We start from the raw sequence: 14997 nt of genomic DNA, 5'->3' as shown, positions 1-14997 counted from the left end.
TGGGCAAAAAACGTGAACAAACATTTCTACAATATACAAATATAGGAACGGCCAACAAGCACATGAAAAGATGCTCAACATCACTAATCATTAAGGAAATGCAAATCAAAACCACAATGAGGTACCACCTCCCACTCATTAGCATGGCTACTACCAAAAAAACAAAACACAGGACTTCCCTGGCGGTCCTGGTGGTGGAGACTTCGCCTTCCAATGCAGGGTGTGTGGGTCTGATCCCTGGTCGGGGAGCTAAGATCCCACATGCCTCACGGCCAAAAAACCAAAACATACAACAGAAGCAATATTGTAACAAACTCAATAAAGACTTTAATAATGGTCCACATTAAAAAAAAATCTGAAAAAAAAAAGTGATACACTGCTGGCGGCCACCCACTTTGTAAAACATTTTGTCAGTTCCTCAGAAAGTTAAACAGAGAGTTACCATACAACCCAGCAATTCCATTCCTAGCTACATACTCAAGGAAAATGAAAACTATGCCCACACTAAAACTTGTACATGAAGGTTTTGGCTTTATTCATAGTAACAAAAAAGTGAAAACAGTCCAAATGTTCATCACCTGATGAGTAAACAAAATGTGGTATATACATCAGTTCAGTGGAATATTATTCAGCCTTTAAAACGAATGAAATTTTGACACATGCAGCAACATGGATGAACCTCGGAAACATTATGCTAATGGTAAGAAACCAGTCACAAATCACCACATACTGTATGATTTCATTTAGATGAAATTTCCAGAACAGGCACATCTATAGAGACAGAAAGTAAATTAGCCGTTGCCTAAGGCTCGGGGTGATGGCTAAAGGTTTCTTTTGGGGATGATGAAAATGTTCTAAAACTGACTGTTCACACAATTGGGAATACATTAAGAGCCACTAAATTGTACACATAAAATGGGTAAATTGTATGGCATGTGAATTATATCTCAATAAAGCTCTTATCCCCAAAATGGAAAGAACTTCCATATTTATTGCATAAAAAAAGAATGAACAACTTGATCAAAACACCAAAAACAGGGAAAAGAGTAAGAAAAAAAAGTGAATTAAATAATATGGAAGGAATAAAATCATGCTTGTTTGTCATCCTTTTAAGTGTGTACAGGGACTTCCCTGGTGGTCCAGTGGTTAAGACTTTGCCTTCCAATGCAGGGGGTGCAAGTTTGATCCCTGGTCAGGGAGCTAAGATCCAACATGTCTTGTGGCCAAAAAACCAAAACATAAAGAACAGAAGCAATATTGTAAGAAATTCAATAAAGACTTTAAAAATGGTCTGCCTAAAAAAAAATCTTTAAAAAAATTTTTTAAAAAACTAAATAAAATGGAAAAAAAAACAGTGTGTACAGATTGATTTCTCCAACTGAAGAGTCTATCACGTGTGTCAAAAATATATATCCATCTACATGCTGTCTGTGAAACACAAATAGGGACAATAAGGGGTTGGAAACAACGCACCAGGCAAGGAGATACCCGGCAAATGCAAGGGAGGAGGCAGCAGGAAAGGCAAATTAACAGCCAACAAGCTGGATTTAAAGTTAAAGGTACTAAGCAAGATGAAGAGGGACATTATTACAGGCACACTTAGGTGGGAAGATATAAAAGGTATAAGTACTCACGCACCAAACAACACGGCAGCTAAAGACTCCTAAATATGCAAGCATATGGTAAAAACTCAGCTCTTCAAACGGGAATATCTACTAGACAGAAGAAAGAAAAACAGAGAGGATAGAGAAACAGACAGACACCCTTACTTCCCTCAAATAAAAAATACATTTTTTCTTACCTATGTATGCCACGTTTGTAAAGATTAACTAGATATCTGGCAACAAAGAAAACCTTTACAAACCTTTCAAATTAAAGGTTTAAAGGACAGCCCTTTGATCACAATCCAATAAAATCAGAATTAAATAATCAGGTAACAAAAACTCTTAACTACTTAGAAATTAAGAAATATACTCTTAGGTCAAAGAAGAAATCAAAAGGAGGAATGGAAAAAATTTGAAAGCAATGGAAAGGATACCAAAACTTACAGAATACACCAGAAGTTATACTCTAAGGATATTTTTGTGTCAAATGCCTTCAATACTAAAGAGTTTTTAAAATAAAAAACCATGCACTCATCTAAACCAATTAGAAAAGGACAGCTCAATAAATCAAAAGAAAGATGTTATAACAAAGATAAATTTTTAAATTAAAGAAAACGTAACAGGGACGAATAAACTCAAAGCTAATTTTTGGGTTTTTCTTGGGGGAGGGCCGCACCACGCAGCTGGCAGGATCTTAGTTCCCCGACCAGGGCTCGAACCTGAGCCCCCGGCAGTGGAAGCTTGGAGTGCTAACCACTGGACCGCCAGGAAGTCCCTCAAAGCTGATTCTTTGAAAAGACCAATAATACAGAAAAACCTCACATGCCCAATTAAGGGTAAGAGAGAGAAGGTGGGTGATGGGGGGAGAGGAAAAGTGGAGAAAGTGAAGGAAGGAGGGGAAGGAGAGGAGGGGATAGGGGAGAGAGAGGATGTACAAACACAGAAGACCAGGGCTGAGAACAGACACATAAAAGCAAGTGCAGATTACGAAAGCAAATCCGAAAGAACCATTTTGCAAAACTGCATGGAATTTTACATTAACAAATTTGAAAACCTAGAATAGATAATTTCCTAAGAAAACATAAATCATCAAAATGATTCAAGACGTGGAAAATTCAGAAGTACTGGGATCAGACAGGTTCACAGCTGAGCTGTATCTAACGCATAATTCCACCGCTGAACGGCAACAGGCAATTAAACAATAATAAGCCAATTCATTTTGTGAAGCTGAGCATTATTTTAATACTCAGACCTGAGAGAGATGGGGGGGGGAACAATGAACAAATCTGGCTTAGGATGGATTAGCTACAGAAACACTAAACCAATACCAGCAAACAACGGAATTCAGCCATCTATCAGAGACCGACTTGGATATATTCCAGGAAACTAAGGGAATCTCAATACCAGGAAATCAGTGAAATTTACTTTGTCCATAAATTAAATGTGAATAAAAAATAGGACCACAGCCATAAATGCATTTTGATAAAAATAAAGGCATTTGCTAAAAGTTTGGCAGTCATTCCTTATAAAAATAAACTAAGCTAGGAATAGAAGGAAGTTACTGATGAAGTATTCTTGAATGAGAAGAGCATAATACAAAGTATATAAAGTGAGTCTGTATTTGTCAAAGAGTGACCCCAAAACTCCTACACATGATGCATATGCACAAATGTGTTTGCGAATGAGCAACGAGTGGTCAACACAGACGACAGGGAGGCAGGCAGTGAGGAGAATTCTAACAAGAAAGGGTGAAACAGGACTGCAGTCAAACCCCATGTATGATATTAACGCATGTAAATAAAATTAGACAGTTCACATGTATAATTTTTAAAAGACTGCACAGTATGAAAACTACCAAGAAAAGAAGTATTCCTTTTCTTTTTAACTCCACAACCATCACTGACTTTTTTTTTTAATTCCCAGTAACAAGTTTAGGATAAGATGATCTGTTGTCAGTATCGCCTTTAGCTGGACTCCTTAACGGAAACGGGAATCGGCTGCAGGTCAGAACGTAGTCACAGCTGTGATCCTTCTATGCAGAGCGATCCCGCGTGCCCAGCTCCTGATATCCCATCCCGGGGGAGCCACTCTGGAGCCAGTGAGAAGCAGGTATCTGAGCAAACCATCCTTGGCTTCCCTTGGTGCCGTGTGCCGGTCACATTTACGGATCTACAGAAGTGCTGGTCCTGGCAGCTCCCACAGCACCAGGATGCCCTTGTGCTTACGACAGCACCCACCATACGGGTCACAAGTCTTGGAGCACTTCCTGTCTTCAGGGCTGGGCACCATGCTTTCCTTATCCACTTCTCAAGCCCCAGCTGCTGACACAGTGCCTGGCCCATCACAGGCCACATGAATGAAGTGTATTCAAAAGAAGAGATGACGTCTGAACTCAAGAGCTTTTCTTTTGGGGGCCGTTTAACTTTAGCTTTCCAGGCAGCTGTACTTAAACGTTTTCCAGCCCTGCTGCCAATGACCTGCTGGGGTGAAAGAATGTTGGCACACCCCAGGGGGCACATGGCTTTGGCTGGTCCTTTGGCAGCAGGGACACTGGGAATTGCTCTTAGGAGCCCAGCAAGACAGTGGGGAGGGTACTTCACCGAGCGCCTCCTCTGTCAGACCACATAGGATCTCGTTGGGTGCCTGGAGCTGCCCTGCAGGAGGCGGCGCTTTGGATGCTGAGCTGGGACAGGTCCCCCTCCCTCCCAACACAGCATCTCACGCGGAGTCTGGGCTGTACCCTGGCAGCCGGCCGCTCCAACTTCCCTGATGGAATCTGCCGTCTCCCTGAACTTACCGTCATCTTTTCAAAATCTTTCTACTTCTTCTCTGCCAAACTTCTTGAAGACAATGAGTCTATAAACGTGTGATACACACTGTGAATTTACACTTGCTGATTTTTACCTAAAATTCACCTCTTCCAATCTTAAACGCCTTCTCACTGGAGTTATCGCCAATTTCCAATTATGTAATTTTCTAGATTCCACTGGAATTCTGAATGCATGTCCCCTCAGGTGAAATGCTGTGGTCCAGTTTCTCAGCTAGCCAAGGGAGCCTGACTGGGAATTTTGCTGAAATACAATAGTGCTAAGAGCAAACCAAATGGAACATTTTTATTTACCTCAAACGCTGGGGCCCAAGGAAAGCAAGCATCATTACAGGCAGATGAGGAAGGAGGGGTAGATTTTTTCAAATGTGAGTTCTAAAGTGAAGGTCTACTCACTCATGGAACCTTGGCGTCTTTACTCAGCACACCCCACTGACACAGCGGGGGTCCCAGGGAAGCTTCTTGAAGATACTACTGATTCTCCACTTCCCCAAATGTAGAAGGAGCTCACGTAAGCAAGCCCTTCATTAACCACTCTCTAAATGATTCCACTTGTTTCTATTTTTTTCTTCCCAGAAAATTATCCTTTATCCCAATCCCTTATATTCTCTTTGTAACTCTGTCTTCCAAACTTGAGAAAACAGGTCTCCTCCCTCTCTGGTTCTTCTAAAGTAATTACATTTTTAATCACCTTTGCCACAGAAGCTTTTTGGTGGCTCTGAGACAACAATACTGCATTCACCTACTGGTTTCCTCTCCACCATGGGAAAGAGGATGGGGCCCAGCAGAGCCGAGGACACTAACTGCTTCTCACCGATGTCCACCATCTGCCCGTGGAGTCTCTCTCCCCATCCAGCCTGGGTTCCACCAGATGAAGGCCCTCGACAGATGGGAGAGGGATCCTGAAACACCTCACAGGGTGCCACGCGACCGAGGGCTGCCAGAGAGGGTGGGGAGGCCAGCTGGGTGGGTTCCGGGGCCTCTCCCTCCGGCTTCCAAGAGAGCCTCCTGGTTTTGTCCTGAGGTTTCTGGTTGCTAAAAAGTTTTGAAAACCTTCTAAGTAGCACAATATCCATCCATTTTGGCCACATAGGAAAAAAGTAGTTGAAAGGAATGAGAATCAGCTACCTGGAACGAAGCACCAGCTCTGTGCTTTCCCGCATGTCTTTACTGATTCTCGGTGCGGAGCTCCACTGGGTCCCCTGCCCGAGACTGCAGGGCGAGCACGCAGCAGAGCCCAGGCCCTTTACCCTGGGCATGCTCGCTCCCACCAGAAACCGACCCCCAAGCCCCTTCCAAACCCTCTACCACTTCAAAACATCAACGTGCGATGAATAACTGCGTCTAGAATACTCCGTGCACGTTGCTTACCTGCGCCATCTCACCTGTTCCAAAGTTACAATGGGAACTTCACGGAGAGAATGCAAATAATTCATTCTTTTTCTCTAGGCTTTTTTTCCCACAGTCTCCCCTCGTGAATCCTGTATAGATGATCAGCGAGAGCCCTGCTGGTCTGAATGCGCTTCCCCCACCCGTCTCTGTTCTTCACCATCTGCGCAAATAGGACTCTGCTGGCTCCTGTAAAACGCGCCCTCCACCGCATGCCCCTGCCAGGAGGGAAGCTCATTTCTTCATAAATTTAGTCCATGACAGATATGACTGATCCACAGGTGGCTGTGCTCCAAATGCTGATTCAGACACAAGGTCCTCTCATCTGCTGGCCCCAGCATCTCTGACGTGTGGCCCAGAGGAGCCTTCCTCCTGGTCAGGCCCGAGCATGGGGTCCACACTTTGCCTCATCTTCCATTGCCCAGAACCCAGGCATCGGCCCTTCTCGCCGCACGGGGTGGGGTGGGGGGGCGTTGGAAAATTAAGTGCAGCCAAAGCCTGGGATGAGAGTCAATGGGTGAGACAGATTTGCAGAATGACAATGGTCTTCAACTCAGAGCCCCCTGCAAGGGACTTATTTTTAATTAGTTGATCTGACCGGCATATACCATGGTTCACATTCATGCTTAAGTATGATGCTTACTTGTACCCTAATCAAAGGGACCAGTCCATACTATGTCACTTAACCTCTCTGTGACTCAGTTTCCTCATGTTGAAAATAGGAAAAATTGGGCTTCCCTGGTGGCGCAGTGGTTGAGAGTCCGCCTGCCGATGCAGGGGACACGGGTTCGTGCCCCGGTCTGCGAGGATCCCACATGCCACGGAGCGGCTGGTCCCGTGAGCCATGGCCGCCGAGCCTGCGCGTCCAGAGGCTGTGCTCCGCAACGGGAGAGACCACAACAGTGAGAGGCCCTCGTACCGCAAAAAAAATAAAAATAAAAAAATAAATAAAGGAAAAATAATAGTCCTGACCTCACAGGGTTGTTATGAGGATTACATAGGTTAGAAAGTGCTCAGGACGCTATCTTGCACACAGTAAGTGATACACAGGCGTTTGTTAAACAATTAAGCTGTACAAGGAGCTGGTTCCCTGCAAATTCCTAACACAGTCCTGTCTTGGAGGTCTCCAGCTACTACAAAGTGGGCAGGTTGTAGAAGCCCAGGGCTGGAGTGTTCCCCAGAGGCCAACGAGTTCAGTCTTCCATCCAGGACGGAAATCCCTGTTAAACACATCCTAGACTTGCTTCAGTGCCTTCCTGGGAAGGAACTCATTCCCCATCCACGCTTCCACAATTTAGATGTTAAAAACGCACAGGTCCTTGTAAACATTTATTCACCGACACCAATTCCCACCCCCATTTAAAAAATCTACTTCCGCATCCATCTAGTCTTTTGTTCATTCATTCATCCAACAGAACTTGAGGAATTACCATGTTCCAACCGTGACCAAGACATCCAAGGTCTCAGCCCTGGGAAAGAGTTAGCTTATATGGGTGCTAAAAGGGACCAGAGGGAAGACAGTGACTTTAGGTTCTTGGAGGCAGTGACATTTGAACCAAGACCACCAATGACCAACAAGCAAGGGCTGCTATTCGAGTATTGGGAAGAACATTCCAGGTGAAGGTCTGGCAGGCACAAAGGCTCTGAGATGGACAGGTCACGTGGCGAGAGAGTGCTGTAGGACAGGTACCCAAAGGAACGTGGGACCGGAAGGCTAGCAGGCCCTGCGAAGGACTTGGGAATTCCCTTTGGCTTGAAGTTGAAGCCACTGAAAGGTTTTAAGCAGAGAAGTGAGTGGATGAGCTCCGGTTTGTAAAGATCACTCTTCTTCCACAGCCAATGGGAAGAGAGATAGAAGCAGGGGGCGGGGCATCAACAAAACTGGAATCTGGGAATCCCAGCAGATGAAGGCTCCAATGCCTTGACCAATGAGTGATGTTGCCTTGGTTAAAGTTGGAAGCAATGGCAAGGATATAAGAAGAGAAAGAATTTGTGGTTCTAATTGTTTTAATAAACTGATTTATTAAATACACACCTAATATTTAGTATGCATTTAATAAATCAAAAAAAGTATGGCCAGACAGTCATACTTCTGTAGTAATTCTTCCTGGAATTCACAAACAAGGGGAAGAAAGTTCTTTATACCATGTGCCAATCCAGGCAGAGCGTCCCTTTACGTTACAGGATATTTTAGGTATCCTATTGTTCTTGTAGCATGACATTCTCCCCCTCACCCTAAGTTAATATTGATACTATACATCCTTTGGCCATAAAGGTTTTACCACACTGACTCTGGTTGTCATTCATATCCCCTCTTCCTTCCTTAAAGAAAAACCCCCAGTGCCTCTCCATGGATTCCACCCTCTCTAAGCACTTATTTCTCGCTAAACCTGCCAAATTCCCCTCACTGGGGGATCCAGCATTTGCTAGGTAAATCCGTACCCATGCCTGGACTTCAACTTCAGATTCCAGCTACAGTTTTCTTGCAATGGTAACAATGACAAACATCAAACTTCAAGCCATTTTCACTAAGGCCTCAAGTAAAGATGCTCAGCTCAAGGGAGAGTGGGGCTGCCCATAGGCAAAGATGGCATAGCTTCTTTCCACCTTCCACCCCAGCCTCTGCCTAAGTTGCTCCCTTGTTTGAGATGCCTTTTTCCTTCCTTTTCACCTGATTCATTTTTATTCCTCAAGATGCAGCTTTGGGGCCACCTCTGCCAGAGGATTAGGTGCAACCCAGCTGGATTAGGTGAGGTGCCTCCGGAATCCCGTCTAAATGCAGGTTTGCTTTGATCACAGACTCTTACCTCTTTTTCTTCGCTTTGTCTCTCCTACTGGACCCCAGGAGACATGCCTTACTTACCCCAGCAGGGTTCAACATGCTTGCTGAACGAGTACATGGCGCATCTCACGCACCACTGGTGCATGTATGAACGGAAAACCATTTGGCAGTGCCTACTGCAGCAGTGGCTCTCCGCTGCAGATGACTTTGCTCCCCAAGGGACACTTGGTAGTGCCCGGAGAGAAGTTTGTTTGTCACGACTAGAGGAAGGCATGCTGTTGGCTTTCAGCGGGCAGAGGCCAGGAGGGCTGCTGAGTAGCCTTCAACGCACAGGACAGCCTCTGCGGCAAAGGATCCCCCCGGCCCATGGTGTCTACGGCGCCAAGGCTGAAACGACACACCTGTTCTATGACCCAGAGATCCTACTCCTAGGTATATACGGCCCAGGGAAAGTATGTATATGTCTATCAAAACCATGCTCAAGAATATTGGTAGCTTTATTCATAAAAGCCTGAAAACAGTCCCAAAGTCCACTGATAGGGTAATAGATAACGAACTGTAGTGTTTATACAATGGAATGCTACAAGGCGAAATAAAAAAGACTGTAAAAATAAGACTTGGATATGGGCTTCCCTGGTGGTGCAGTGGTTGAGAGTCCGCCTGCCGATGCAGGGGACACGGGTTCGTGCCCCGGTCCGGGAAGATCCCACATGCCGTGGAGCGGCTGGGCCCGCGAGCCATGGCCGCTGAGCCTGCGCGTCCGGAGCCTGTGCTCTGCAACGGGAGAGGCCACAACAGCGAGAGGCCTGCGGTACCGCAATAAAAAAAGTACTAGGTACTGACTGGGAAGGGGCTGGAGGGACTCTACCTTGAGCTGGGGAGCTGCAGGGCTGTGCTGCACGCGGTGACTCGCGTGCTGTGTGTGTCACACCTCAGTAAGCTTTATTACAGGGAACACCCTCTCAGGGCCACACTACCAGCAGGAATCACACGTTGGTTTGCTGCCTTAGAAGCCAGACTTCCTAATGGACTTTCTGGTACACTGCTGGCCAGGGTGTAAGCAGCTGCGCGTCCAGAATCCTATTTCACAAGAGAGGTCAAAAATGTTAAAATGTGCAAAATCCTTATTCAACTCTGCTTTGATCATTTTATGCTAAGGAGTATATTAAAGACGAGCACACAAACTTAAACTTCAAGAATATTTATCACAGCAGAATAAATATAAATAAATATATGTAAACAGGGAGGGGGGCAATGAACCCAAAGCCCACCCAAAGGGAACTGGTTCATTAAAACGACACTTTAAAATTGAAATGGAAAAGGTTTACGATATAGTAATTAGAACTAAAAAGCAGGTCACCGATAATATGTAACCTAAGATTTATGAAGGGTACACTCAATGAGTTAACTGTGATTATCTCTGAGTAACGGGAGATTATGGGATTTTTAAAAATTTTACCGTTTTTCTTCTTGGTTTTTTTCCTAAAATGAACATATATTACTTGTTAATAAGAAAAAAATATACTCACAGCTCTTAAAAATAAAGGTGAGTGTTACACTGTAAAACTGAGTACTAGACCACACTAAACTCCCAGGGTGCTGGTGTATTCAAAGCCCTGCTCCCCGCAGAGGAGCTCTGACCTCCCATTACCATGGCTCAGGGGAGCAGGGATTAAATCAGAAGCTAGATAAAATCCTAGGTCTTCTGTTTCAGTCCCGGACTGTGGGACTGAAATCCCACTGAAATACACAAATCCATACCTGCATTAAGCCTCACAGGACTATATATGTTTCCAGAAAAGGGAATGGCAAATCCACGTATAAACGTGAAAACCAATATAAATATTTTTGACTGGAAAGAATTCTAGGTGAAAAACAAACACACAAACAAAAAAAACCCAACCCACTACCTTTCCTGGATTATCAAGTCTGAGCAGTTAGACGGTGGTGATCACTTAACCAAGGTAATCTCGTTACCCCCAGACTCTGGCAGAAAAGCCCCATCTGTCTTTCTCTGTGAAGTGGAGAAGAGAACTCCCACACAGAGTACCTGTGCCGATTCAGTGCGATAATGCATGAAAAAGCAAGTTACAGATGCAAACTGTAGGTTATTATACTCCTCATGAGCTCAAGTTTCCCCACCACAGGAGAAGACTCCTAGGAAGAGAGCAAAACACCTCTCCCAGGAAGCTCCCTTCTCGGAAAGCTGCCTGGCTGCGCACGCGCTTGAGTATTAGGTAGCACTGCATGCGATTTATCTCATAGCTCACCATGATCTGAGCTCCCCCCGGAGCCACAGAGCTAAAGGTGGGAGCAGCTGCTTACCTGACACCAGAGGGGCCCAGGATCTTAGCTGACAAATCCCACTACGGTAGAAGGTCTCGGTTTAACTCTGGTTTTAAGAGAAAGGTGCTTCTCTTCTTCCTTGTTAGTCAAAAAGACTCTAAACCAAATAAACCAACAACAAACTCTAAAGATAAAACATTTCACAGTGTTAATTATCAATGCCATACGTCCCCCCCCATCTTCTCAAGGTCACACCTCCCCACTGCATGATGACAGAGGGTGGCTGACATGGGCCATGGGAAGACAACTCCTGTGAAGTCCACGCTCTCATGGAAAGAGTAAATAGCTCAGATCCCAGCCTCCCACGACAAAGGACCCACAAAGCCAAACAGAAGAAGCCCCCGAGCATCTGTCAATCTGCCTGTTCCTTTGCCTCCTCAGAAAGAACGAATCACAAGACTGCTCAGAAAGGGCAGGAGCTCCCAAAGCAGCTGAATTTCATGCTGTTTCCAAAGAGTGCGCTTGCATGGTTATTTGCACGGTGGGCAGACGAGGCTGACAGCTTGAGGGGGCTATTTTAGGGGGATACCCTGCGAGTCTGGTTAGAAGACAGTCCTGGGCCCTGAGCTCCCAGCAACCACTTTCTGCCTCCAGGCAGACCCCTCCACCCACCAGGGGTTAAAATGACCCACACAAGGTCTCTGTACTTAAACCATCCCAAGAGGACCCAGCGGGAGGAGAGAGAAGGGAAGGGGGTGTGAGAGAGAGGACCTCCCCACCCATAAGTGCACTTCTGGAGAGCCTCCCTAAGTGCACTTAGGGAGCTAAATACACTGAAAAAAACAGAACGAAGAGGCTGAGAAGACAACCTTAACCACAGAAATGCTTCCTCCTCCCTCCCCTCCTCCGGGGCATCCAATGTCTCCCTACTGTGTACTCTCCCTCCCACGCCCGGCCAAAAGCAGCTCTGAATGCAGATCAAAGGCGGCTCTGAAGGCAGATCAAAGGCACAGTGGTGCCCAGCGTCTGTCTCCTACACAGGGACTCTCTGAAAAGGGTTCCAGGTCATCAAGAGGGCTCGCAGACAGCGGTCATAACCTCTTTCTGATAGAAGAAACCAGGCTCAGCACAAGCGGTAACGCATTTTCACTTAAGACAGTCACATGCGTACACGCCTATTCCCATACAGACGCCTGCGTGGTTTTTCACAGCAGGAGGCAGGCAGGAAGCCTGTTCCAGGAGTCTAGAATCCTTTGCTTTCCTCATCTGATTCTAGCAGCAACAGCAATTTCCATTAGGGGTTTTCTTTGATGAGGGCTGATTACAGGTCAAAATGCCACCCTCTGGCTTGGTCTCCTTCCCACCGTACCAGCCCAGTGAGATCCATCAACAAACTGGGAAACAAAGATGGAGGGAGGTGCAGGCTGCGTTCCTTAAAAGTGGGGAGCACACTCTGGCTGGAGCGTCTGAGCTACTGGACTTGGTAAACTTTGCAGGCTGACCCTTCTTTGCTCAGGGCGTCCAGGATGCAGCTCTCATGCCTCTTAACACACCTCTCTCTCCGCACCGGTAAGGCACAAGGATTTTCTCTCACCAGCAGCGTATTTCTGCACCTATTTTCAGCCCCCGTAAACCCTATTCCATTGTTTCAGGGGACCTGAATTCTTACTTAATAAACCATCAATGTCATCCCTCCACCGCTACCCCAAATTCCCTCAGGGAGAAGGCGCTGCAAGGAAGAAGAAAGTTCTTAACTAGGGCTGTGCTCCTACACAAAATAGGAAAGCAAAAATAGGTATAAATATACCATCAAATAACCACTAAGGTCTTTGCTTATAGTGCTTGACTGCGATTCTCAGGTCCAGGTGTGAACTCAGTGGACATGTGAAGGAAGCAGAACTTGAACCTAACGCCAACTGACACACGATGCTGCTCTTCCTGACCGTTTGTGCTGCAGTGGCTAAACTGCTCTGCTGCAGAACTTCTCCCATTTATAGGTTACTAAGAAACATAATATTGCTTTAAAATTTCAGTGTGTTCAGCCTCCTCAAAGCAGCATACTCATGAATCTTATTCATAACCAGGCTGAACCCAACACAATTTCCCTGTTTTCTCCTGAGACAGGGGAAACACCGCATCCTCCCAAGCAGACACGCATCACAAGTGTTCCAAGATCAAAAACTGGATCACAGACACTCACTGCATAAAGCCTGCCAAACCAGGGCTCTGGGTAGGTACAAATTCTTAAGAGCCGATATGAAAAACAGCTGTCTGGGGCTGGAAGACTTTATGACGTTTTGGAAAATATGGGGGGGGGGTGAAAGGATTTATACAGAGTGATGTGACTGAAAACTCCCACACTCTTAATCAAAGCCCAAATAAGAACCTGCTTTTAAATGTACCCACCTCCAACACTGCACAGCTAACCTGGACTCTGGAGGCCCAGCTGTAGCTTAGCATATCCACACTGCAGCCTGACTGCTGGAGGCTTGCAGACCACTCCTTGCTGAGAGTCCAGCCAGCCCTGGCAGCAGGCTGCAGCCTGATGTCCTGATCCGAGTCCAGCCACCAGCCAGGGGTCCCTTGGTCCTGTCCTCCTATGGGCTGTGTTCCCGACCAGTCAAACAATAATCGGGGAGAGCCGCGGGGAGAGCCACAGGGTAAGCCGCAGCTCACCCAGCATCATGCCCACTGCGGCCACTCCCTGGTCGTCAGCATCACCGGCTGCTTGCCATTCCACCCATGAAAACAGTGTGCAGAAACCAGGGGCTGCCACGGAAGGCGGCGCAGAGCAAGGAACAAAAGCATCAGAGGACAAGTGCAAATGGCTGGCCTCCAGCTCCGGGAGAGAGCAGAGGCTACCGAGTTTCCGCGGGGAAAGTGGAGATATTTTAAAACCACCTCCCAAGAAAGGAGGCAGCAAAGAGGACCTCAAGCAGCCAGAGCTGCCAGCCCTTCTCCAGGTATCAGGGGCTGGTCTATGACCGTAACAGTAAGCAGGACACACGTGAAAGTGCCTTCCGGTGCAAAAGCATACGCCTTGATGCTGCCCAACTGGTCCTTTCACTCTTCCCTGTTTTTCGCAAGAGATTCTCAACGGCACGGACACGGAAAGTTTCTCAGATTAACTGCAGAAAACTAAAGCCCAGTGAAGACGCCATGGGTGGCCTCTCAGCCCTCCCAGGGCCTCGCTCCAACCGCTACCTGCCCCACCCCTGGCGCCCGGGTAAGGCTTGCTCTGGGGCCAGCAACGCAAAATGACTCCCCCGCCCTAAGACACGCCAGGTTTTCAGGATCCCTTCAACTAGGAGAACCTAACTCTGACCCACCCCCCAGGGGCGAGTGGCTTCTGGTGCGGGACGCGGGGACACTCCCAGCACGTGAGGGTACACTCCCCCGTGCTGCCGCGGCCTCGCCTCATCCTGTCCACCCACGAGGAACTCGGCGGAGCCCCGGCACGCTGCCGCAGCCTCGTGTGTTTCCTGAAACGCACAGCTGCCACCCGCAAGCCGACCCGTGGAGCGTCGGGAATTCTCGCGCCCCCGCCCCCGGGCCGCGCCTTACCGCCGGTGCCCTCGAAGCGCGGGGCCGGGCGGTCCCGCAGCGTGGCGCTCCAGCCCGCGCCAGCCTCGTCCTCCTCCGACTCCTGCGCGGCGACGGCGGGGGCGCCGGGGCCCCGCGCGGGGCCGGGGCGCTCGGCTTCGTCGTCCGAGGATCCGGCCGAGGAGGAGCGCGAGGCGGCCGACGTGCTGTAGAAGGGGTTCCCGCTGCTGTCCGGGCCCGACTCGCCGAACACGTCGTCCGAGATGTGCAGGCTCTCGTAGCGCGCGCGGGCCGCCTCGAGCAGCGCCGGCGCCCTCCTCCGCGCGCCCCCGCCGCCCTCGGCCATGGCCCCGGCCGCCGCCCGCGCGCCGGCCCCCCACAGCGCCTCCCAGCCGCACGCGCCGGGCCCCGGGCCCGCGCCGCGGCCCGCCGTCCCCCACCAGCGCAGCCCGCAGCACAGCGCCCGCCGCCCCGCGCCCGGCCGGCCCGCCGTCTTGGCCGCCTCGGGCCCAGCGCCCGGGGAAGCGCCTCGGAGCTCGGGCGCCGCGGGCTGCGGGCCGCGGCGG

General features: G+C 48.2%; 1 protein-coding gene across 3 annotated transcripts in view; it reads right to left on the bottom strand.

Annotated features, from left to right (window-relative positions):
- PGBD5 (piggyBac transposable element derived 5) overlaps positions 1 to 14788 on the bottom strand; it is a 110550-nt gene extending 95762 nt beyond the window's left edge. For all 3 annotated transcript variants that reach the window (XM_060286879.1, XM_060286878.1, XM_030839591.2), the window contains exon 1: positions 14453 to 14788. In XM_060286879.1, coding sequence (XP_060142862.1) covers positions 14453 to 14777 — 325 coding nt within the window. In that variant the 5' untranslated portion in view covers positions 14778 to 14788. The remainder of the gene's footprint in view (positions 1 to 14452) is intronic.
- Positions 14789 to 14997: the final 209 nt, after the last annotated feature.

This window comes from Globicephala melas, chromosome 16, assembly GCF_963455315.2.
Source record: "Globicephala melas chromosome 16, mGloMel1.2, whole genome shotgun sequence".
Classification (NCBI taxonomy): Eukaryota; Metazoa; Chordata; class Mammalia; order Artiodactyla; family Delphinidae; genus Globicephala; species Globicephala melas.
This window is presented reverse-complemented; position numbering and strand designations above follow the sequence as displayed.